This window comes from Glossina fuscipes, unplaced genomic scaffold (assembly GCF_014805625.2).
Source record: "Glossina fuscipes isolate IAEA_lab_2018 unplaced genomic scaffold, Yale_Gfus_2 61, whole genome shotgun sequence".
Lineage (NCBI taxonomy): Eukaryota > Metazoa > Arthropoda > Insecta > Diptera > Glossinidae > Glossina > Glossina fuscipes.
Window position 1 is genome coordinate 4960427 of NW_023998433.1, and position 23446 is coordinate 4983872.

The window sequence follows — 23446 nt, forward strand, 5'->3', positions numbered from 1 at the left end:
TGTTTTATTAATATTACATATACCGTAGACAAACTTTTACATATATGGTATACATTCAAACGATTCGTTGCAAATCAAATATATCATCTTTTTGACCTTTTCATTTTAAAAATTAACTTAATTTCTTAAAAATAACAATAAAATAATAAAAATTAGTATCATAAACGTAATTTATACAAACTAATAATAATATATAATATATGCAAAGCGTATGCAAGGCGTATACAAGGCGTACGCAAGGCATTTGCAAGGTATATCCAACGCGACGCATAGTATTTAACCGTTTGCCGTGAGGAATTAGAATATTTTTATTTGCTTGTTTATAAACAAATAAAAATATTATTGGCACAATTTACTGACGTCAATTGAACAAATTGAACGATGCAAAACGTTGCACAAAAGATCAAAAGTAGCGGCTAACAGATGCCAAGTCATCCTCTTTCATGACAACGCTCAACCAAACGTTGTCAAGGATACATTGTCGCAGCTCGAACAAGAAGTTCTACCGTTCGGCCGGCCCGTGATTTTCAAATGCTGAAGAAGTGCAAGAATGGGTCGATGATTGGATCGCTGCCAAACCAATATCGTTCTTTCGACACGGTATGATCAAAATTTGTGCAAGCACCTAATATATTAAGTGGCCTCTGTGGCCTTTTGCTACTTATCGGGTACTTTGCAGACGGTCTCACGGACTTAGAAATTTCAACGCTGATCTGCTAAATATGGCTTAATTACCCTGAGTCACTACTAAACAGAAGGAGATAGGCATGGAAAATAATCCGTAACAGGAAAGAGTTGCCAGCCGAAGTTGAAGATCACGTCTTAGACTGCTTTTGCTGGAGACAGACAGACATATTGGAATTCCATTGTTTTCAAGACAACAAATTTTTGCCCAGAATTTTGTATTTCCATTCTAAGTGATCTTAATCATTTCCATAATTTCAGCTGCATTTCTTTCCTTTTTCATTCAGCTAGAAACCGTGCCTTAAAGGGCATTCATCTCTTTACGCTTTGATACACATTAACAGAGAGCTTTGAAACAACTGAAATTTAAACCGTACCACCGCGAATACCTAAATTATCTATACCCCAGGTTTCGGAAAAATTGAACATGTCAGACACATTTTATGAAGCTTTCAAGCATATTTCAACGGAACGAATTCTCTTAACACATCTAATATATATATATATATTAACCACAGCACGGTTTTAGAGAGTTTTTGCTCACGATATTAATATTTTATTCTAGGTTTTGGAATTGTGCACATTAAACGGAAAATAGGCTAACCGTTTGCCTTTAAATGATGATTTGTTGATTGGAAAAATTTTCGTCAAAATATTTTTTTATTTCCTCAGAAAAGTGGTGTGAATATTATTAAAGAGAGCAGTTGCAGAGCGAATGATCTATATCTACCACCAATTTTCCTTAATTTCTGTCATTAGAGTGGAGTGGCCGGCGTTTTCGTTCTTGAAACAGGCATTATAGGGTCGCAAAGTTTTGTCTTTATATACAAATACAAATTATTTTTGCAATCCACTTTTACAAAATATCACAAAGCATTTCACTTTTCACAGTTTTAGAGAGAATGTACCTGTTTCACTATCCACCTTCTTGCTGCAAGTTCACGTACAAATTTCCGGAAGTAATTTTGAAACGTGTCGTCACTTGTAAAAACGTTTCATGGACTTTGTGGAAGGAATCTGTATAGAACCAAAACATACACCACGCATCTATTTTTCTGCCCATCTATAAGATCCTTCCTTCCTTCCTTCCGCTTTTGGAAACAGAGGTATTTTTAGTTCATGTTGCTGTAAAGGCGGTTACTTTGACCGATCTTATTTTCAATACTAATCTACATAAAAGAATTTCCACCACTTTTGCTAATTTAAAGAGAATAGTCTTCATAGTCACGATCAACAGCATGCTTATCACAGACATTGCACGAACTTATATACGGGCGGACACACATGTCTAGATAAAAATATAAATTTGAAAGCTGATCAAGAATAAATTCTATTTTATAGGGTCTCTTCTGAGTGCTGCAAACGGTTTGATCTCCTTTGTTGGTGGGTATTAAAAAAGTACTACGACACTAGAAAGTTTAATCAATCTTGTGATTTAGAAATTATTATCATCAAAGCTTTGAAACTTCTTGAAATTAAATTTTGGAAATTTTTGTATTATAGAAACAATTGTTTGTTCAACTATTTCCCGTAGTTCCAAATTGATGTAATAAAAGAGTATACTTCAAAAGTTTCAGAATTAGTTCAAAACGAATGCAACATTCTTGTCGGCTTAAATTTTTTCATCAATCGCTCTCAACTTCGTTTCTGGATTATGGATCTAACATTAACTTAACTGGTCCAATCCATCTCTAAACAAAAAAAAAAAAAAAAAAAAAAAAATATTTTTAATTATTATTTAAAAAAATACTTCAAAAAATATTTTATAAAAAACTTTCACTTACTTTTACTTACTTTCTTCAATTAAAGGTCTCCGAAAAGTTGCCAAAACGTATATCAGTGGCGTAGTGACCGTGTTGCGTTTTTGAAACGCATTAACAAGTGTAACTATGCCAACTATGAAAATATCATTGTTGTTACTACCAAAGAAGAACGTGCTCTGTTAACGAATTCACATTTAAGTGACAATAATAAAAATATTATACAGAATGCGTACCACAGTAATATCAACAGAAGCCATGACGGTTATGGACACAATGGAATTGCTCGACGCAGCTATGCCGATATCTGAAGATAAACAAGTAAAAAAAAACCTAAAGACTTTTACCACAAATGCAAATGCAACGACATCTTGTACGAAAGCGAAAACTATATTAAATTGGTTAAAAAATAATACAACAACAAACGTAACGAAAACCGTTGATAACTCTGTTACCGTTACTGCAACACGAACAACAAATAATCATAATCGATTTGACACGTTGGAAAAACAACAAAGTAGTTTAAGTGATGAGTGTACGTGCTTAACATTAAAAACGTTAAATGACACTTTTGCCAACAACAACAAAAACAACAATAACAATAGTAATAGCAATAACAAAAATAACAAACCGTTAACATCGTTTTTAAATTATAACACAGACGAAGCTTTCCGCGATTTTCGTGGTGTGCAAACACTAAGGCGCTTGTGGAATAAACGCATCACTGCCAATAAGGAATCATCGTCAACTTTATGCATCAAAGCGGGGAAAGACAGCGATCATAATTTCACCAAATCTGTTAATTGCTTAACGAACACTGCTAATACAGGAGAACAGCCACCAGTGTCATCAAGAAAAGAAAAATTAACGTGCGGTTTAAGCACCAGCACGCATAGAAACCGAGCTCAAAGTTTACACGATTGTTCGCTTTTATATTCTCGAGAGTCTATAGACTATAGTCTGTTAACTAATTTAGAATTTCAAATCCATTTAGAGAAGGATAACTTCTACAAGTACAAGACAGCTGAACAGGCCACTAAATTAAGGGAATTGTGTGAGAATACAAAACCGCGTCGCAAATCGAGCGTTGGTATCGTTACAAAGGAAGGTGTTTTCTATCCCAGTACTAAACAAGAACATCTATCAAGTTTGCAAAAGCACGGCAGTTGTGCGAAAACTTCGATTGCAATCAGCCAGTCAACCATGGCGATAAGAGATTGCAATCGTGGTAATGCGAGCATCTGTTTCGACGATAGCGTCAACCTTATCGTACTGACTGCGGCCAGAAAAAACGAACGAGACAAGGTTGACAGCAATAAAATGAAACAAACGTCGACAACAACAACGCAATTGCCAACAGCAGAGGGCCAAAATGATACGGTCAGCAATTACTCAACAACTACAAGCACATTGGAAATTATAAACTCAACAGCATGCGTTAGTCAATGTCGAGTTACCAACAAAGAATCAGCAAAAGCGTTATGTGCGGTAAGCAATTGTCGAGATTCAAATTCATTGCCTGCCGCTTCTCCCGTATCGCGCTCTAACACAAAGCGCTCGTCGTCAGTCGCAACACGTAAATATAGCTTTAGAACTCATTCCCGTTCCTTTCATCATAATACATCTCGTAAAATGCATCCTTCTAAGGATATCACACCTTCCTTAGTTTGCAATCAATTTAGTTTGGTCGCAAAGCTAACGCAACAATTTAATGAAATCATTCAAAAAGATCGTACATTGCTAACAGAAGTTAAACGTAAAAACGGTATCTTAATGACCCGCGGCGGCCACGTCTATAAAGTGCTAGAATCACCTGCACTTACCGGTAAAACATTTTCACCTAATATTAGCCGCTCGAGTTCGCGATCTCGTGACAAACATCTCGAGCGTGTAAATAGCAAATCATCTACTGTTCAGAAAACTATTAAAAAATTTGAAAACGGCCGCGTATCTAATGCAGATAATACTAAGCCTAAAGTTCCCACCAAAAGTTTACAAGTACTCAAAAAGAGCAAAGAGATTGTTTTAAGCAAACGAGCGGCAGTAACATATCGCATGCCAGTTAATAGGACTCTGTTATTATCAAAAGAAGCTGAAATTAAAATAGATGCGAGAAATACTTCACCACTTGAAATAGTGAAAGAAGAAACCAAAATTGTGCTAGAAAATCACGGGCAGCCATCCGAGCTTAAGGACCAAGTAAATGAATTAATCAGCGAAAAGAAGACGGCGAATATGGTTAATCAAAAGCAAAACGATGGATATATTTATATTGGTAATGAAGAAAACCGAAAAGAAAGAAAATATGATAACGTACTGAAAACAGATGAAGAAGATGAACAATGTGAAGAAGAATACACGTTACATAGAGAGAGAGAGGAAAAGCAAGTCCAAAAAGAGCTACATAGCGAATTAATGCGAACGTCATCGGTTGGTGATAGTAAGCTAAAAAACGAAATCGAAAAGCATCTCGCAAAAAATGGAATACCGCTATCTGCCGACATTGCTGCAAAAAAAGACGATAGTCAAACAAAGACGACTGCTCTAGAAGACGAGAGAGAACTCAAGATTGAAGAGCGAGAACAACAAAAAAAAGCGGAAATAGTAAAGTGCGAAAGAACAGCTGCAAATTATAATATAATGCATAGGGATGAAACAAAACGTTGTGAAACATTAACAGAGTCTAAAGATGAAGAGGACTCTTTGTCAGAAGAAAAGCTAAAGCAGCGCAAACATAAGTATGCGAAAATTTATGAAAAATTTCGTTTTCGTTCGCCTTTCTCCAACAAAAAAACAATATCAGCAGGGAAAAGTAAACTGGAAATAAACGATTCTCCGAAAATGCCAGAAAATATAAGCGATGAGAATGTAAATGAAACTTTCTCCGATGATGTGAAAAACTCTGATTCAAAGAGTTTTTATGCACTAGAGATGGTGGATCAAAAATTGAAAAATCTAAAATTGGATAATAAAGTTCAATATCCAGAAATGATATTGGATGAAAACAATGAATTTCAACAAGTTTCGCTGCCGAATCAATCATTCGTATTTCAAACTTCCACCAAGGAGGCGAATGATAAGTCGCTAGTGACGCAAGCAGTTAATGTGGCTTTGGTCAATAGTTTACAAAAATGTTTGGTATTAAAAGACAAACAATTAAAGGAAAATGTGCAAGAAGAATCGTTATATGAATTTATTGGTTCTCAGCCTAAGCAAGACTTAAAAAGTGAAGAAAAAAAAGAAAAGGAAGAAAATATATATTCGAAGCGGTCATCATTTCTATATAAAACTTGTAATGTTTTAGCGATGAGCGAACGCAGATCCTTAATCGCAAAGGATGACGCTGAGCGTGAACAAGAAGAGGAAGATATTTATCAATCTCTAGAGGATGTTAAAGTACAAAAAACTATTGGCCAAACTTTAGTGGAAGAAACTAGTCAAATGGTAAATTCTCAAAATATAGACGATTATGAAATTATTGAAAATTTGGGTATAAGAAAAATTGATGATAAAGAAAAATCGAAACAATTTTTTGTCTTTGATGGCTACGAAGAATGTTTTCCTCCACTAGCGGATGACAATAATAAAAGCAATGTAACTAATCTCGGAGTGCGTAATACGAATGATGAATTACCTGAAATACCAAAGCCTAAAAAACGTTATAGTAAATCTCCTCTACCTTGTAGAAGAACATCGAAAACGCCGTGTCTTCCATCTGCCGATGATCATTCTCATTATGCAGATGATGAGAATATTTATGATACTATAAAAGGATCCGATTGTTACGAGTCATTGCACTCAATTAATAACAAATTGCATTCGCAAACATACGAGCCTAAAGGAGCCGACACAATATCCCTAACGTCGAATTGTTATGAAAGTATCACCCAGTATCGTCGAAATGCCAATATCACAACTGCTACGAACAGTAGCAGTAATAGTTCTACTCTGAGTATATCCTCCGAACATAAAACGAATAGTTTATATGAGGATTTTGCAACATCAGGAACTTTGTTGGGTTATACTGGAACAAGCAGTAGACGCATTTATAGATTAGGTACGCGTTCTGACTTAGAAGTTGGTAAAATGTCAACAGGCGGCAATATTAGATATGCCGCTACGCAGAGCGTAGGTAGTGATAATAGCGATGACTGGATTGATATAACTGATAACGAAAACACTGATGGTGAGCAAAAATTGTCTCAAAACAAGCTGCAATATATTGTGTAAGTATTTGCACATATTATAATATACATTAATAATCTATAAACGTTAACTTGGCTATTAAAGTATCTGGAAATTGAAAATAGGTACAGCACACGTAAAGCAACAGCAATTGGTGGATCGGCCTTATTATCTTGTGTTTTTGTAAAAATATGAAGTCCTCTTCTTAGTCATTTCAAATTCTTTATTAACATTTCGCGTTCGGTTAGTTATCAAACACTTGCAGAAATATATTTGTAAATATTTCTCATTTAAAACGAAAAGCAAATAGCGTACAGAACCATTATTCTTCAACGCTTTCGTTTTTAGCTGCACTGTAATAATCTTGATAGGCAACAAGATAATTAATAAAATGTCAACTTAAAACATTAACGGAATACATGCAGAACTTTTAGTTCGGTTAACTTTAAAACGGTCGGCAATTTATAAAACATTATCAAAATGAAAAATTTTACAAAAATGTGGGAAAGTTATCTAGAAACTTATTTCCATGTTAACATGTGTACATACATATATACGTAGAAATAAAGTTTGTTTCCTTTGTAAATTATCCGCAATAACACATCCTTTTCTTTAGTGTACGAGAACGTTCAAAAACTCACAAGAGTCCGGATTGGTCGAAACGTGTGAGAGATAAGCGTTTGAATCATCAAAGGAAATTTGAAAAGTTTAATGAAGGTAAGTTTAAAAGATGATATCTCTACGACTCACAAAAAAAAAAAAAAATTTATAAATAGATAAATAGATAAATAAAAAGAAAAAATACATAGAAAATATCTAAAAAGAAAAATTTTAAATAAGGTCCACGTTAATTAGAGCGTATTTTCTGTTGTAATGGCTTAAGCCACTATATTCAAGAATGTTATTAAGCGGAGCGATTTTCCTGAGACATCTTTAAATTTAGGAGCTCCGGGGCAATTAATGTAACGGGTGTAACTTTGAATTTTGAAAAAAGAAAACGAATACAGTTATTCAATCTACCTGCCTTTTCCTAAAGAAATACGTGAAAAAACGTCACTTTCCGACCAGAAAAAATTCGCTCTTTTACTAATAAACGCAACCTTAACCTATTTTTCTGTAAAATATTTTTTTAAAGCTATTGTAAAAAATTTGGGCGGAAATAGTGAAAATTATTTAACTGACAGAAGAATTTGAGATAGGCCCACCAATTAATTCAGAGTCACTTCCTGAGCCGATTAAGGCTGGTCTGTCCATCTTGTTTTCTTGTCTTCAATCTGCAGATCGCGATGTTCGAGATATTTTGATTAAATTTGGTGCGCCCACGTATACACAGGTTATGGTTCGCTTCGGACGACTTTTTTCACTATAGCGTGATGGTAGGGTTTTTAATGGTGAGCGGTAGTCCAGCTTAGTCTAAGGGAAAAAGAATCTTTCTATGACCATATGACCAAATAAACTTTGTCGCCATGAGATTGGAATCTGCGAACACTGGTAGTACTTATTAGACTACTCATAACCCAATACACGCTAGTTTGTGCTTCTCGAGAAGGTTGTTTACATTTCATTCAGGGTAGATAAAAATAAATGCTAAGTTTCGGGACAAGAGCAGGGGCCATGTTCACCTAAAAATTTTGCCAGCATATTACACCGTGTGTTTTAATCAGTCTGTAGTGAAAAACATATCGACCTTAAACGTGGTACCGCTAGGAGATATATATTAGATCTGCCAAACGTTTTTAAGACAAAGGAGCGACAGCATAGAATGTACATCATCACCGTCGTAGACAGCAGCGCTGACTCTTTCTTTGTGACCTCAAAACGTTGTCTAGAAAAGCAAGTGCACTTTCAAGTCTTTCTTATCGCTAGTGCAAGTAAAAACGGTGTATCTACTCGCAATTGTCAAAAAATGTGTGTTTGTTCTTTAGCCACAAATTGTGAAGTGTAGGATTTTTAATTTCATCATCATCATTCAAAACACAGTTTCTCTACAGTTATCAAAAAAACACTTGTAAGTAAAGGGATTGCTAATCCCTGTATAACAATATGATTTGAAACATATACATATAGTCCGTGACATAAAATCGGCTATCGAACGAAAGGGTCTTCATTCTACCTAATTATTAAATGATTCGACTCCAGTGAAGATATCTTCATATACGCCTTTGGAAATATAGCGTTTCTGCGCTGTAATCTTCTTGTTGTATGAAAGTTTCAGCAGGCTATCAATAATGTAGCAAACAGTTGATTTGCCATGAAAACCAAACTTTTCTCAATGCATATATTTTTTGAAATATCTGTATGTAAAGTATATCCTGAAAAGTACCTCTGTGCTCGTTCTTCCGTGTCCGTCATTTTAGATGAATCTTTTTTATTATCACAGTCAAGAATAAAGTCTTTTCCTTTTACATATGCATCGTCGCCAGCATGCTGACCACTTATTTTTTGCTAATGTACTCCTAACGGGCGTATGTCCAAAAGAACTTTTGAATTATGGCTTGTAGGTTCTCTGTTATGCGTTTTCGCCGATCCGTAACCCAATTCACAAAAAACGTCATTACTCTTCATAGTTCGGAGTTTCATTATCGAACAGTGAGAAAAGAATCTTCATAGATACTAGTCTTGCCATAGGATACTTTATTTCGTGCACTAACCCATGCACATACATTTCCTTAAGAAGGCCGCAATTTATCGACAAAATTTTCGAAATATGCAAAAATTAAAGAAATTGCAGTAAAAAAATGTAATTTCAACTTAAATAAATGACATAATCAATATAAAAGAACATTATTAAACATTACTATTATCTTATCAAAATGCAACTCTACTCCTAATTCCGCTCCACATATTCCTCTTTCGCTTGGTTTGTGTCCAAAATCTCCCTCGTGTTGTGTTTCAAGTCTGGCACGACTTGTGTTCAACAGTGACAAATGGAAAGTTTGGTTAAGCATATAAAATAAAAGGAATGAAAAGTAAATTGGCAGCATCACAGTGTTGCTAGCATTGTTAGTGTGAAGTTTTGCTTTCTCTGAGAGAAATTTGTTGATTTACTTGGCAGCACCATGGTACTATTTGCATTGTTACTGTAACATTTTGTGTTACTCGTCTTTGAAAGAGCGGAAAGGAAATAGAGAGAGAACCACCAGTTTTTAACAATTTTACTCACATTTTACTCTCAAAAAAATTTTGTTACTATGAAAAAAATTAAAAACGGGTTCGATAAGAACACTCAGCAAAGTAAATTCTCAAAAAAAAAAAAAAATGTTTACATATATATTTCAATATTTTGAAGGCTTACAAAATTTAAAAAATATGGAAATAACATAATAAAGAATAATATTTTAAGTTATATAAATATAAATGATTTTGTGTTTGCTTAGCTCTAGTATATTTTCAATTTTAAATGCTTTAGGTTTATCATAATAATCCCATCTTACCCTTTATACTTTTTTAATGTTAGTAAAAATAATAATGTAATTTTATTATATATATGTAACAGAGAATTCTTTCGTGCTGTAAAAATATCCTTCAATCCTTATCATTATTTGAACATTCCACACATTTAGAAATGATATGGCTAGGACAAAGTAAAGGATTAAGTTCTTTGCGCATATTATCGCAAGTAACTTACTATAGATTTACACTATGATATTATGAGTGTTATGAAAAAAGATCTATGAACATATCCCTCTCACTAAGTACACTAAAACTATAAAAACCGTAACAGGAATTAAAACAGCTATGGATTCTCCATGAGCATACCGTTACATAGTATCTTTCCGATATTTCTCCATTTAATAATGCTTTATAAGGTTTTAAAAGTCCAAAAAGCTAATGGCTAGATTTAAACGCTTTCTTAAGGCTGAAATACTATCTAGTTCACTAGTCTTAAAAAACGCTTACAATCTCAAAATTAGATTAAGTAGATAAAATAATAATACTATACAAAAATGTAATGATATGAATTAAATAGGTATAAAATGTAATGAAAAATTTCCGCATTTATTCATTTTTCTTATGTTCAATCTTGCTTTTTTTCAACCATTTTGTAATAATAACAAATAAAAACATAATATCTTGAAAAATGTTGTGCTCAGAATAGAGTACAACGTTTAATTATAAACATTTATTAGATTCTTTTAAGCTCCGAAAATAAGCATGGAAACCAGACAGAATTTGATAATGGTTCAAGAATATATATGCTTTATTTAGCCCATGCGGCTTTCTTCTGAGTGTTGCAAACATTTTGACAAAATGAATATACTCCATATTTCTAGCTAATCAAGCTAACATGTCTTTCGTGTTTTTCCATTGTTGTTGCTCCGACAACCTCAGTCGATTTAGTCGATTCAATCAATTCAGTCAGGCGCTTCAGTCGCTTCAGTCGCTTTTTTCGGTTGTGTCGAATGTGTGAATGTCGGATACGTAAATGCATAGATATATATAAATTTTTTGATAAATTCAAGAACAACAACAATCAAAATGAAATTTTCAACTAAACATAACATTTGTTTTTGTCATTTGTTCTTTTACTATTTTTGGGTATAAATAAACTTTATAAGCCTGTGCGCATGATAACAAATTAAACGCGAGTGTGTAGAGAAAATTAAGCTATTTTTTTGCCCACGAAAAACAATGCAATGCAATCGAAAAAAGTTTGTGAAATTTGTTACAAAATTTGATTGAATATTAAATCGTATAGATATAGTTGTCATAACAAAAGCTCACACAAAAATGCATATACACCCAACACGTACATATGAGTAGAACATTGGTCCGTACTGTTGTAAAAAAGTTGTTATCATCGTACAGCAGTATTGTCATTGTTGTTACTATTGTTGATTGTGAATTGATTCGATACTACGAAATGACACCGATCACTTTATGCTGCAATTAGCCAACAAGTAGGGAAGGGAAATGCGATCATCCGCAAATGCAAAGAATCCATTATACGCAAACATGTATAAAACATTTATTGTTATCGGTGTTGTTCTTGCTATTGTATATACTATAACACATAGTGGGTCATATGCTGATTATTAATCTTGAATGGCAGCATATAAGATGACGAAATCTTTTTGCTCAACACTAAAAAAAGTCAATAGTAATTACTGGAATTATAAAAAAAAGTTAACAATAAGCGACTAAGACCGAGTTAAGGATATCTACAAATAATGCTAGTTTAATATATATCTGATCATATTCATATATCTGACAACATCTATAATTCAAATAAAAATATGTGAAAATGGGAAGCAATGCAAAAAAAATTCCCATTTTCTTTGAAGAACTGGGCATACATATGCAACTGGAAAAGAGTGCATTCGTCGTAAATGTTTATATAAAAAAGCGTTTGCATTCAAAGACGGACAGACATGCACAAAAGGATTTTGAAATTTTACGCCGATTTTTATTATATCTAACTTGATGCGACGTGCAAAGCCAACGTATTCAATCAAACAACCATATCATATAATATATGTTTATGCCGTCGCTATAATCGTAAAACGCGAATAACGAAATGTAAGACGACTAGTAAGATTGTTAAACCTTGAATAAAAATATTATAGTCAAAGTTGCTCGGCGAACGTCTATTACGCGCATTACTATAGGCTAACAATTGAATATGAGCAGATGGTTAAGTGTATGCTTACTTTAAATGAAAGTTTGTAACTATACTGGCTTATAGCACGAACGGAACGCGGACGGGTATTGTAAACAAAAGGAGAGGACAAAGAAGAAGAAGAAAAAAGCTAAAGTAAAAATAAAATTAACAACAACCGAAACCAATTAAGTGTTTTCTTTTTTTTTTTTTTGTTGTACGTTATTTGCGTTGGGTTTCCTTTTGTTGTTTTTTTTTTGGTTTTATTTATATGAACTAATTGTAAAGGAAATACATTTATGCAATTGCTGAAATTGTGAAGCGAAACAAGAAATTTCTCCATTTACTTTGCTTTGCTAATGCTTAAGCACATACAACAGTTCACAGATAGATAAAAGTATTGTTTTATAAGAGTTGTTGTAATATTAAAAGGCTTCCGTGTTAAATAAACAAAAAAAATATAAGCTTTAAAAAAAAAAATGAATGAACAACATATTTATCATCGAAGAGTTCATTGTGAACGATCGACATCGTCATGCACTTCACATTCTTGCTAAAAGATACTCAGTCATACATACTCAAACACAGACACATATGCAAAATAGTTTGCATATTTAGTAGTGAAGCAAATAAACAAGCAAATAAGTGTGATAAAAAAAACTAAGAAAATAGAAAATTTTAACACCCACAAGCAAACCAGCGCAGGATCAATTCCAACGTCATTGTATCTGTATTGGTTCATTTCGTTTAACGAAAATATCGCGCGTTAACAAAAGTAGGCCCTAAGAAGTGAACATAAATTAGCAATCATAGACAGGAGGCAGTCAATCAAAAAATTTTGCATGAAGTAAAACGAGCGAACTACCTTCATGTAAAATTCAGTACACAGTTTCTTGGGTTAAGCATCTACCGTCTACAACCCAAACTTGACACCATCAAATCATATTCTTTACATAAAACAGTGAATTAGTATCGGAAAAGGCTTGTAAAATGTACGTATTACAAGTACAGACGTTTTTACGTCAGCTGTGGTGCAGCGTGTATTCAGTTTTTCTAAATAAATGTAAAATCTAAAATGTCTTAAGATAACCTCACGTTTTATTACAAGGTTTTGTACGTCGATCGAGTCTGAATCTGATCACCTAGTTTTGTATTTAATCTACAGATCTCTATTGACAACGAATGGCTTGCCAAATGGCCAGTTTTACGATCGCTTTCGACGTAAGGCTGTATTTTAAAGAGGTCACTGTCTGAAAGAAAATTGTATTTATGAAAGCTTTTCAACAAAAATCGCTGGTTAACAAACATAAAACCGCATAGTAAATTGATGCGATGTATGTGGATCTGATGCGTCAAAGTAAACCTTGATACGACAAAAAAGTTTAATTGTTAACATTTTATCATAAAAATTTCACATAGAAATTAACCGTATGAAATATGGACTACGTAGACCTATTTATTGAACCTCCTACTATATAAGAGTTTTCATATAGCATAAAAAGTCGAATTTTTAATATTTTATGGCGAAAATAGTTAAAGGATAAGACAAGAAATTTACAAGGAAAACGTCTCGTATGAAAAGTGTGTCTTTACTTGGAAAGATTGTATATAATTTTTAGATTTTATCATAAAAATTAGTAATTTATAATATTTTCCGTTAAGTAAACTTCAAAGCGTCTATATTTTTTAGACGAACTACTATAATATTAGGTAGGTGCAGTCAATTTGTCCCACCTTTGTATAAGTACTGCAGCATCGCCCATAAAATATGCATTCACATTTTTGTTTCTGAGTACTGAGCAAAAACCAATTTTATATTACTTTTAAAAAACCGGTGTTCTCTCTTTAGATGGTACTGCAGATCTCTTCTTCGACCGATTTAGTGCATTTTCAATATTAACCTGTATGCAAGAACTTCGAATGTTTCTGTCAAATTTAAAGTCGATAGCTTCATCTTTGCAATTAGGACAATGTTTACAACAGACATTATATGGATTGACAGACGGGCATGCTTATATCGATTTCTAATTTGATGCTGATCAAGAATATACGTACTTTTCTGGGTATCTGGACGTTCAAACATTTTGACGAAATGAATAAAACCCTCATCTTTCGGGGATGGGTATAAACATACATTCACTTGCTATTTAAATGGTTCGTTTTTCCTTACATGATTATGATATCATTTTTTTATTTAGTTTTCTTACGTATATAAAAAGTTCATTTTCCTCGTTTTCCCATTTAGCGTTTGTCCGTTTCATCTTTCATATTTTTTCTTTTTAGAAAAAATATGTCACTGCACGATAAACATCGAAGCCAGTAATCATGTAATAAACAACAAGTTTATCTTAATTCATCCCAGCGGTAGTTTCAAGTTTCGTAAGACACAGTAGGGTCGCTTTCATAATTACACAGAAGATGATTATGCTATATACACTAAGTCGTCATTTCCTATTTCGCTTATGATGTGGAGAAAATCATGCTAGCAGGGATGTTTAAGACATTTGCCATAACAGTTAGATGGGAATTTGTAATTGCAATTGTATGCTTAGGATAATCTTACGTATTAAATTTAAAGTTGAACAGAATATAGGTGCAAACTAAGCGGGCATCGAAGATTTGCCTCTAAGGCACTTTAACGTAATCTTCTTACATTCGTTTCATTGTGTGCATATATTTATCTTACACCTCTTGTGATGCAAAAATATGTTGCGTTTGTCCATATGCCTACAGCATTTAAAAGGATTTGCGACGGGTACATTCAGAATCATTTTCGGAATTGATCTAAGCTTGGTCTGGCCACTGTTGTTTGTACTCTTGTGTTCAACCCCTAGGCCGCATCACTTGAGATTTGTTGATAAAAATTAATGGACCGGCTTATTTTGGTCCAATGATGACCTCTATTGAAATTGCTTCAAATTGGTTACGTTGTTCAACCACTTTCTATAAATCGCATTATTTTGAAAAGCCATTACGTGAATAAATGTATTAAGCAAGTGAACGCTGTAGGATATGTAATGACACCTCGTAGCCATCTATTCCAATTTTTGCCTGTTTTTTTCTTACATTTTCTTTCAATAAAGTTCTTATATGCTCTATAATCTATCGTTATCTCAATTGTCTCAGAGATACTTTGTAGGAAAGTAAACAAATAAAAATTTAAAATTTCATGCTCTTAATTATTTAACCTTGCATATAAATCATAAATCATTGACTTAATGGCGTTACAATTTGTAAAAGAGAGAAGAAAAAAAACAATTCTTCAAGTGTACGTATGTAGAGCAAACAACAATAACATCAACAGCAATACATTACTGTAATGTTTAACAATGTTCGCAAAGACAATTAGTTGTTAGTGTAGCGCGACTTGTAGTGATTTCCTTTAAACAAGAGAACTTTCAACTCTTCTGCTTAAGACTAAAGTCGCTGAGGGAATATCGAAAAAATAAAATAAAGAGAAACGACAGAAAGATGAAAACCTGTTACAACTCTTTTCTCCCAGTCTTAAGAATATAAAATAGTTAATAGGAGATTGAATAGCAATTATTTTATTTTCTTTGTAGACGTAAACTTTGGAAATGGATCCAACTATATCCCTGTCACAAAGTATTAATAGACTTTTCAATAAGAATGGCACCATGATAAGATTAAACAAGTAAGAAAATATTCGGTCATGGCCGAATCTTTTATAGCCAACACGCGACTGAAAAGAAGGAAAATAATTAAATTTTTATACTCTATAATATAGGATGGGCGCGGATGATTTTTATTGTTTTCAGAATAGAAGTAGAAATTTATAGGGTGTACATGTTGCGCTTTATGAGTAACAAGCAAAAAACGGAACACAAAGGTGTACATAGCTTTTGTAACATAGAGGTGGGGACGTTGTAAGCATGTCCTTTGATCGGTTGAGATCATTTTCAAATTCTTTTGGATCTTTGTACGCGATATTTAGATTTTACGAACAAGAAAATGTTTATCACAGATACAACGTAGTTGGGTAGACGGACATGCGGAAACTGGCCAAAAATTTATATATTTTATTGGATTTTTGAAGCTCGCTTGTGGTTTATAATGGTATTGAAAAAAAAATTGAAATTATTATTTACTATAATATTGGGTAGCTGCGGTCAATTTTTCCTACTTTTGTATAAGTAATGCAGCGTCGCCCATAGAATGTGCGTTCAAATTTGTGTACATTTATACACTACAGTTTACGAGTAATGAACAAAAAACCAATTTTATATTACTTTTCAGTTTACATGGTACTGCAGGTCTGCTCTTCGACCGATTTAGTGCATGTTCAACAGCAACCTGTGTGCAAGAACTTCCAATGTTTCTGCCAAATTTAAATTCGATAGCTTCATTTTTGCGACCAGGAGAATGTTTACAACAGATATTACTAAGATGGACAGACGGACCTGCTTAAATCGATTTTTGATTTGGTACAGTCTGTGAAGCTTTCTTCCAGACGCCGCAAATGTTTTGACAAAGCGGATATAAGTCTCATTCTTCGGTAAAGGGTATAAAAATTGCGAATCCACCATTTTGCTGCTATTCAAACTTAACCTAGTCAAAATTATGAAAAAAAATTTACATTAAGTATGATTCTCCATAAAAAGTTTTGAAACCACGGTTTTAACATATGGACACATAGTAGTAGGACATGCTATCGCATAACTGTAACGTAACATGCCGTGCCCCGAACTGCTTGCATATAAATGGCCACTACTTGCCCATGATTTTACTATAAAATAGCATGCAGACATACTTTCTTGACCTCACAAGTCCTAATCGTAACGTAGACTAATTGAAAACTACTATAGCACGCGACAATAATAAGGCATTGATGTGTAGTATTCTGAGTAAAAAAGGGAATTCCAACCACGATATTTTTTGAGATCTCAACCCCCATTCCTAGAGGTAGAAAACAAACAAGCTTGACACAAACGCAAATCGTTTAGTAAATATCTAGCTTAGGACCTATCCAATCTATATGTCTTTAGATTATCACACATGGATATAAAAATGATGTCGAGAGTAAAAAACTCGATACAAGCCCAATATTTGAGATAAAATTTGTTTTTTTTTTTGTAAAATGATTTATTACAAACACCGACAAATACTGAAATGACTATAGATAAAAACAAACTGCAGCTAAATATAGTTAAAGCAAGTATCCAATCGGTCAGTGACAGATTTCTGTTTGTAGCTTTGTGTTTCAAGTAGACGCAACATAACAGACACAAAATCAACCGGTCTTCGGTTGGGTTGAGTATAAATAAACATCGTATATATATATATATATATATATATATATATATGTGTACATAAGCCAACCAAATATTGTGAAATGTAAATAATGTAAATACAACGAATCAAAGTCTTTAATTTATGGAAAATTAAATTTTCATCTAAAGTATTAAAATTTTATTATTAATTAATATAAAGAAGCAAAAAATGTAGAGCTAATTGAGTTCAATTAACAAATAGTTAATAACACACATGAGGGTATGTGTACCTCTACATATTTCCCTTATATATCTATTATCCATTAAAAAAAAAAAGTCCAGTAAGTAAATATATGAATAAACCTGAATGATTTTAAATAATTTGTCTGAGTCATTTCCATATCTAGTTGTAGAACGGACAAAATATACAAAGAAAAGAGATGAAGAGCGAATTGTAATGAAAAAGTAAAAAAAAAGAAGAATTTAAATAAGAAAAATAAAAGAAATATCTTTAAAAACCAGTTATAGCAAAACAAACCATGGAATTAAAATGAATACTAAGGAAGTAAGAGCAACGGCTACTGGCATAACTATAACATCCAGTCGTAATAATACTTTACGTATATTGCCACGTAAACGACGCCCTCGTGCAGCGGGTGAAGTTTCAATAACATGTCCGGCAAGTTGTGTTTATTTGAATGGTGATCTTCAGCAAGATGTGCCTGGAAATGCTAACAATGTCCAAAAACTTTTATATCAGACTATCAAGGCGAGACAGGAAGAATGCAGTAATATTTTGCTGCCACCGAGACGCAGCCTCAATGCTTTTAAGCAGGCAGAAGTAAAAACAGAAATTTGTTCAAGAAACGCGCACAAACACCGACAGCAATCACGCGAAAAGCAATGTATCCACATGACTTTTATACGTGCCACAATAGCCGAAGTGGATGAGACCCGTGAGAGCATGATGATGAGCACATTTATAGGTGCGTTAACAGTAAAAACCCTTTGACAAGTACTCAAAAATGTTAATGATAAGGGATTAAAAAGTTTAACTTTTGTATAAAATATCATTAGTACAGGATGTACGTGCATTCATTTTCTCATCGTGCTTATAATATGCAAAGAGACCGCATTAAGGGTTCCATGAAAAATGTAAATAGATCTCCGATTAGCGTGAGTCCATATAGCCACGTCTTTCTGTTCTTCGTCTACCCGTCACATTCTTAACATCTAAATTTTTGAATTCCTAATGCATGTTAGATTCACGAACGACTTAAGAAAGAAAATAACTCTGAAAGAAGACAAAAAGGTTGAAAATAATGTATCACGCCTATATGACACCTGTAGGATATATCGAGATAAATTTTTTGTGCATATACCATTCAGGACGAATAATTTCATTCACTCTGTTGAAGATTAATTAAAATGTATGATAAATAAAAATTTGTATAAGCTATTCACTGGCATCGAAAATTCGTGTCGTGATAGCTTAGAAAAAAGTGCTTCAAATATACTAAAAACTTTCATAAAGTCCCCTCTGTAAAAAATGCATCGTCTGGTGGTCAATTTACTTTAGCGCCGCTAATTTGCGCGTTCTTCGCGTATTATTTGTCACTGTTTCGAAAGAAATGGCGGTAGATTTCTGTCCGCGTTTCTTTCAAATGTGAGAGCACTCGGAAGTGCATTTAGTGCGTATGGCGCAAATCGCTGACCGACCGCCCTAACTCATCCCGTATTTTTGGTTTCTATGATAAAAAATTTAAATGATATTGTTTTCTGAATTAGTATAACGTGTATTTATGTAAAATTAAAATATCAGTAATTAGCGAGCTTACTTTTTCATTTTAGAACACCAACAAAGCGTGCATATATATACTCTTACATTAACATATTTTTTAAGGCTTCTTTCCATAATAGGCTGGTGGTTACGATCTAACTTATGTTCATAATAATCCAAAAGTATTCAATAGGATTAAGATCGGGAAACTATGTCAATTCGAACAAGGCAACGTTATTGACTCAAAATTAGGCAATTTATGCGAACGTCCACGTTATTTAAATTAGTTCCAGAAAAACTTTGCTTTAACGAGGTCGTCAATACTTTTGATTGTTCATGTTGCTTTCACACATGACGTCCTAGGAAGCCGAACAACATCAGATCGTAAAGCTTGCATTTATGTACATAACAATTTTAACGATAAATTTTAACCATTTTCGATATATCTGAAGAACAAGAATCATCGTAAACCATTTTTAGTATTTCTACGAAAACTTGGTATTACTTAAATGACAGTCATTGTACGTTATGTCATATTTGATGTAAAATAGACTATGTTCGTATGGATGTTTGCAATATTCAAATCTGCTTAAATTAGTTCGACCTTTTATTAAATTGGTCGTTTTAGAATCGTTGTCTGAATCATTGCAAACCGAAAGATTAGATTTTTTGAGGATTCTTTCGTGTGTTCCAACCCTGAATCATATCATTTTAGGCTTATTTGGATTTTCACCAGTTTTTGCTTCAATTTTTCTTTTCTGATGAAAGGCCATCAGGCCATCTCTCTCTCCCTCTCTCTCTCCCTCTCTCTCTCTCTCTCTCTCTCTCTCTCTCTATCTCTATCTATTTCGCTCTCTATCTCTCTCTCTCTCTCTCTCTCTCTCTCTCAAATCAGAAATTCTTTTACGAATGTGTAAAACAAACCGTCACGCGTGGTACAACCAAAATAAGGTTTTTTTCTTTTTTCCTTTCTAGAGGATTCCGACCATTACTATGAAAAGCTTTCACCACAAGTGCTTACGAAACGCCACTCCATGCAATTGCAAGTTAGCAATGCTACGATCGGCAGTCTGCAGCGTAACGAGATTCTAGTATCGCAACATGGCAAGAAGTTCTCATACTCGGCTCAGACTTTGGGCCAAAATATAACCGATGATTACGATTCCTTTGATACTGATGTTGAGGAAATTTACTTACGTGAAAATCTGAAAAATTCGCACAACGATAGTGGCGTAGATGTAAACAATATGAAATTACCGGATCCTCCGTCGAACACTAATCAAATGTATGCTATCGTTAAGAGGTTTAAAAATTTTATAGTCAACAAAAAGTCGTTGAACGGATCAAAACAAAAAATCTACGATAATTCAACCCAATTTTATGTAAATACCAATTATTCCGCTTCAAACGCACCGACTAAATGTATTTCAGATCATTCTGCAATAGAATCAAAATCATTGGCTCTTACCAAAGAATTAAGCACTTCGGAGAAAAATCTACTAGTAGCACAAAGTATAGTGACCACTACAGAATCTCATAACACAGCAACTACACCTCGTGCAAAAGTGAAAACTAATAAAAGTTTGAGATCGCGTATACGCAAAAGTTTAGTAGGTTTCGACAACAAGCAGCCATTAGCAACTCTAACGCCTACACGTAGTACATTTTATATCGAAGATCCTAGCAATTTGGAGGACCATCCAGGCGAAATGGATTCAGGTTTTTCTGAAAAGGCCTCCTCTGGAGACTTGCCAACAAATTTACTTGATACGAAAACGCCTATTCTTAGGGCTGAAGGAGTAAGAATTTGTACAACTAATCGTAAAGCAAAAAAGGAAGCAAAATCAGCCATTTGTAATCGACGACGTACCACCATAGGTATAAGACCTCATGAACCGCCACCACCACCGCCTGATAATTCATGTAGAAGTAGTCCGCCGACGGTTAATGCCACGTCTTGGTACGCCGAATGCGGTGTATTCAAAAATGGGAAGACCACTAATTTAGGAAGAGATAACCCACACGCAAACAGTAATAATCCTTTAAGCCTGTCGACTTCGGGAAGCACCATTGCTTGTGGCTCTTCATGGTATGAAGAAGCTGGCTTATATCAGACGAGCGGTTTGTCAGTGGCAAGCTCGAGTGGTTCTAGTGGAGTGTCAACGGGTAATGAAGCAGCACCAAACGACGACATGTCATACAGCATGTTTAGCAATGAACCATTATATCAGATATACAGTGCCGCCAAATTAGAAGCTATATCGCGAGATATGGAGCAAGAACAAGATAACAGTTCAACTGATGGGTATGAAGAAATCGGGGATCAACGTCATACAAGTCCCCGTAAATCTTTAGAAAGTGAACGCAAATTTAATCGGCCCACTGCTTTGCAATTGGTTGAACCGAAATGTGGTCCAGCCCGTACATTATGGTGTGAAATACCTGAAGTAATCAAATCTTGCATTTTAAGTAAGTTTTAAGATTTTATAGTCAATTATAATGTCAAATTAATTTTTTATCTCCGTCCAGCTACCTTAACTGCCCGCGAACGTGCCTTAATGGAAGCCAAATTCGAAATTATAACGTCTGAGGCGAGTTATCTCAAGTCCTTAAGTCTTTTGCGAACACACTATATTAATCATCCCGTTTTTCGTGACACAAATATACTTAACTCACGCGATCGCAAATCTCTCTTCGCCCACATAGTACCAGTGCATGAATGTTCGGAGAAATTACTTACAGAATTGGAATCCTGCTGGCAGGATAACATCATGTTGGGAGGGCTTAGCAAACATATCTATGCTATAGCCGAAAAACATTTCCACGTTTACATAATTTTTTGTGAAAATCAAGGGCGCATGGATCGCACTTTAAAATGTCTGAGAGAAGCCAAAGGTCTATTTAGTCAAAATTTGGATCTGCTCGAATCGAATCCCACCAGTTGTGGTCTCAGTTTACACTCATTCTTAATGTTGCCGATGCAGCGCATTACTCGTTTACCATTGCTAATCGACGCCGTTTTCAGTAAATGTCATCCAAACGATGACGAGTATGAAAGCTGGAAAATGTGTTTAGCTATAATGAATAAAGTCGTTGCGCAATGCAATGATGCAGCGAATCGATGTGAGCAAGCCTACGAACTAGAAAAAATATCCAGACAATTGGAGTTTAATGCAGTTTTAATAAGACCACTGGCTATAGCACCAGCCGGTGTAGCTGCACCAGGATCGAAGCCACGTTATTTAGTTAAAAAAGGCGAGTTAACGCAGCTTATTTGGAGAGGAGATGAGGCTAAGCTGACATTCGGCAAGAAATTTACTAAAAGCAATGTGTACGCTTTTCTTTTCTCCGATTTACTGGTACTGACGAAACGCAAAGGCGAGGAGAATTTTTCAGTATTTGATTATTGTCCCCGCAGTATGTTAACCATAGCGTCGGGCGATTCACTACCGCAATTACCTACCAAAGATTTAAATAGTCAGTCATCGAAAAACCTAATTTTAATGACACTGCTCGAAAACCATGAACGTAAAACAGTGGAGTTGGTGAGTAAGAAATAATGAAACAAATCATTTAAATAAAGAGTTATAAATTTAAAATTCTGATAGATACTTTCTTGTCCTTCGGTATCCGAGCAAGAACGTTGGCTGCAAGCCATGCGTCCTCCAGAAGCTGAGACACCTGGCGAAAAACTTTATGAACAGTGGGATTGTCCGCAAGTTATAACCAAACATCCTTACGAAGCTCACGAACCCGACGTGCTTAACTTAGAATTAGGTGACGTTGTTAATGTAACTCGCAAGTTACCAGATGGTAAAACAAAATTATTATTGACTTTTTATGCTCACATAATGAACAAAAATAATCAACGCTTACGTCTCTTAAATAGGTTGGTATCATGGCGAACGTATACGTGACGGTGCTATTGGCTGGTTTCCAGGCAGTTATACAGAAGAGGTTAACTCAGCCCATGTGCGCGCTCGTAATCTTAAGCAACGTCATCGCTTACTTACATTCACCGCTACATATTTAGAATCACAAAAGCGTCAGAAATGACACCAACATAATAGCAACTATTCAAAAATTTACATCAATTTATGTAAATTACATGTTTATGTCAAATTTTAAATTGCAGGAGCAAATTTTTACCAATTATTGATATATTTATCTATGTATGTATGTAGTTTAAATATATTTGAATATATTT

The 23446-nt window shown here is 34.2% G+C and overlaps 1 protein-coding gene across 4 annotated transcripts; it reads left to right on the top strand.

Moving 5' to 3' along the window:
* Nucleotides 1-2616: 2616 nt before the first annotated feature.
* LOC119638000 (ephexin-1) lies at nucleotides 2617-23383 on the top strand. Of its 4 annotated transcripts, none has more exons than XM_038034508.1 (6): nucleotides 2617-6670; nucleotides 7246-7346; nucleotides 20215-21708; nucleotides 21769-22784; nucleotides 22848-23052; nucleotides 23129-23383. In XM_038034508.1, exons 1-6 carry the CDS (start codon nucleotides 2673-2675, stop codon nucleotides 23293-23295), a joined length of 6981 nt encoding a protein of 2326 aa, XP_037890436.1. In that variant the 5' UTR covers nucleotides 2617-2672; the 3' UTR covers nucleotides 23296-23383. The 4 variants fall into 4 exon arrangements, with proteins under 4 accessions (XP_037890436.1, XP_037890437.1, XP_037890439.1 ...); XM_038034511.1 differs by lacking the exon at nucleotides 2617-6670 and adding an exon at nucleotides 17982-18445 and having other exon boundaries at nucleotides 7328-7346; XM_038034510.1 differs by lacking the exons at nucleotides 2617-6670; nucleotides 7246-7346 and adding exons at nucleotides 10947-11281; nucleotides 17982-18445.
* The last annotated feature ends 63 nt before the right edge of the window (nucleotides 23384-23446 follow it).

What these genes read in the sequence shown, in the direction of transcription:
- LOC119638000 (XM_038034508.1), top strand. Translation starts at nt 2,673, where the DNA reads ATGCGTACCACAGTAATATCAACAGAAGCCATGACGGTTATGGACACA. An exon ending in AACAAGCTGCAATATATTGT is followed by an intron (nt 6,671 to 7,245) that starts GTAAGTATTTGC and finishes CCTTTTCTTTAG; the next exon opens with TGTACGAGAACGTTCAAAAA. An exon ending in AATCAAATCTTGCATTTTAA is followed by an intron (nt 21,709 to 21,768) that starts GTAAGTTTTAAG and finishes ATCTCCGTCCAG; the next exon opens with CTACCTTAACTGCCCGCGAA.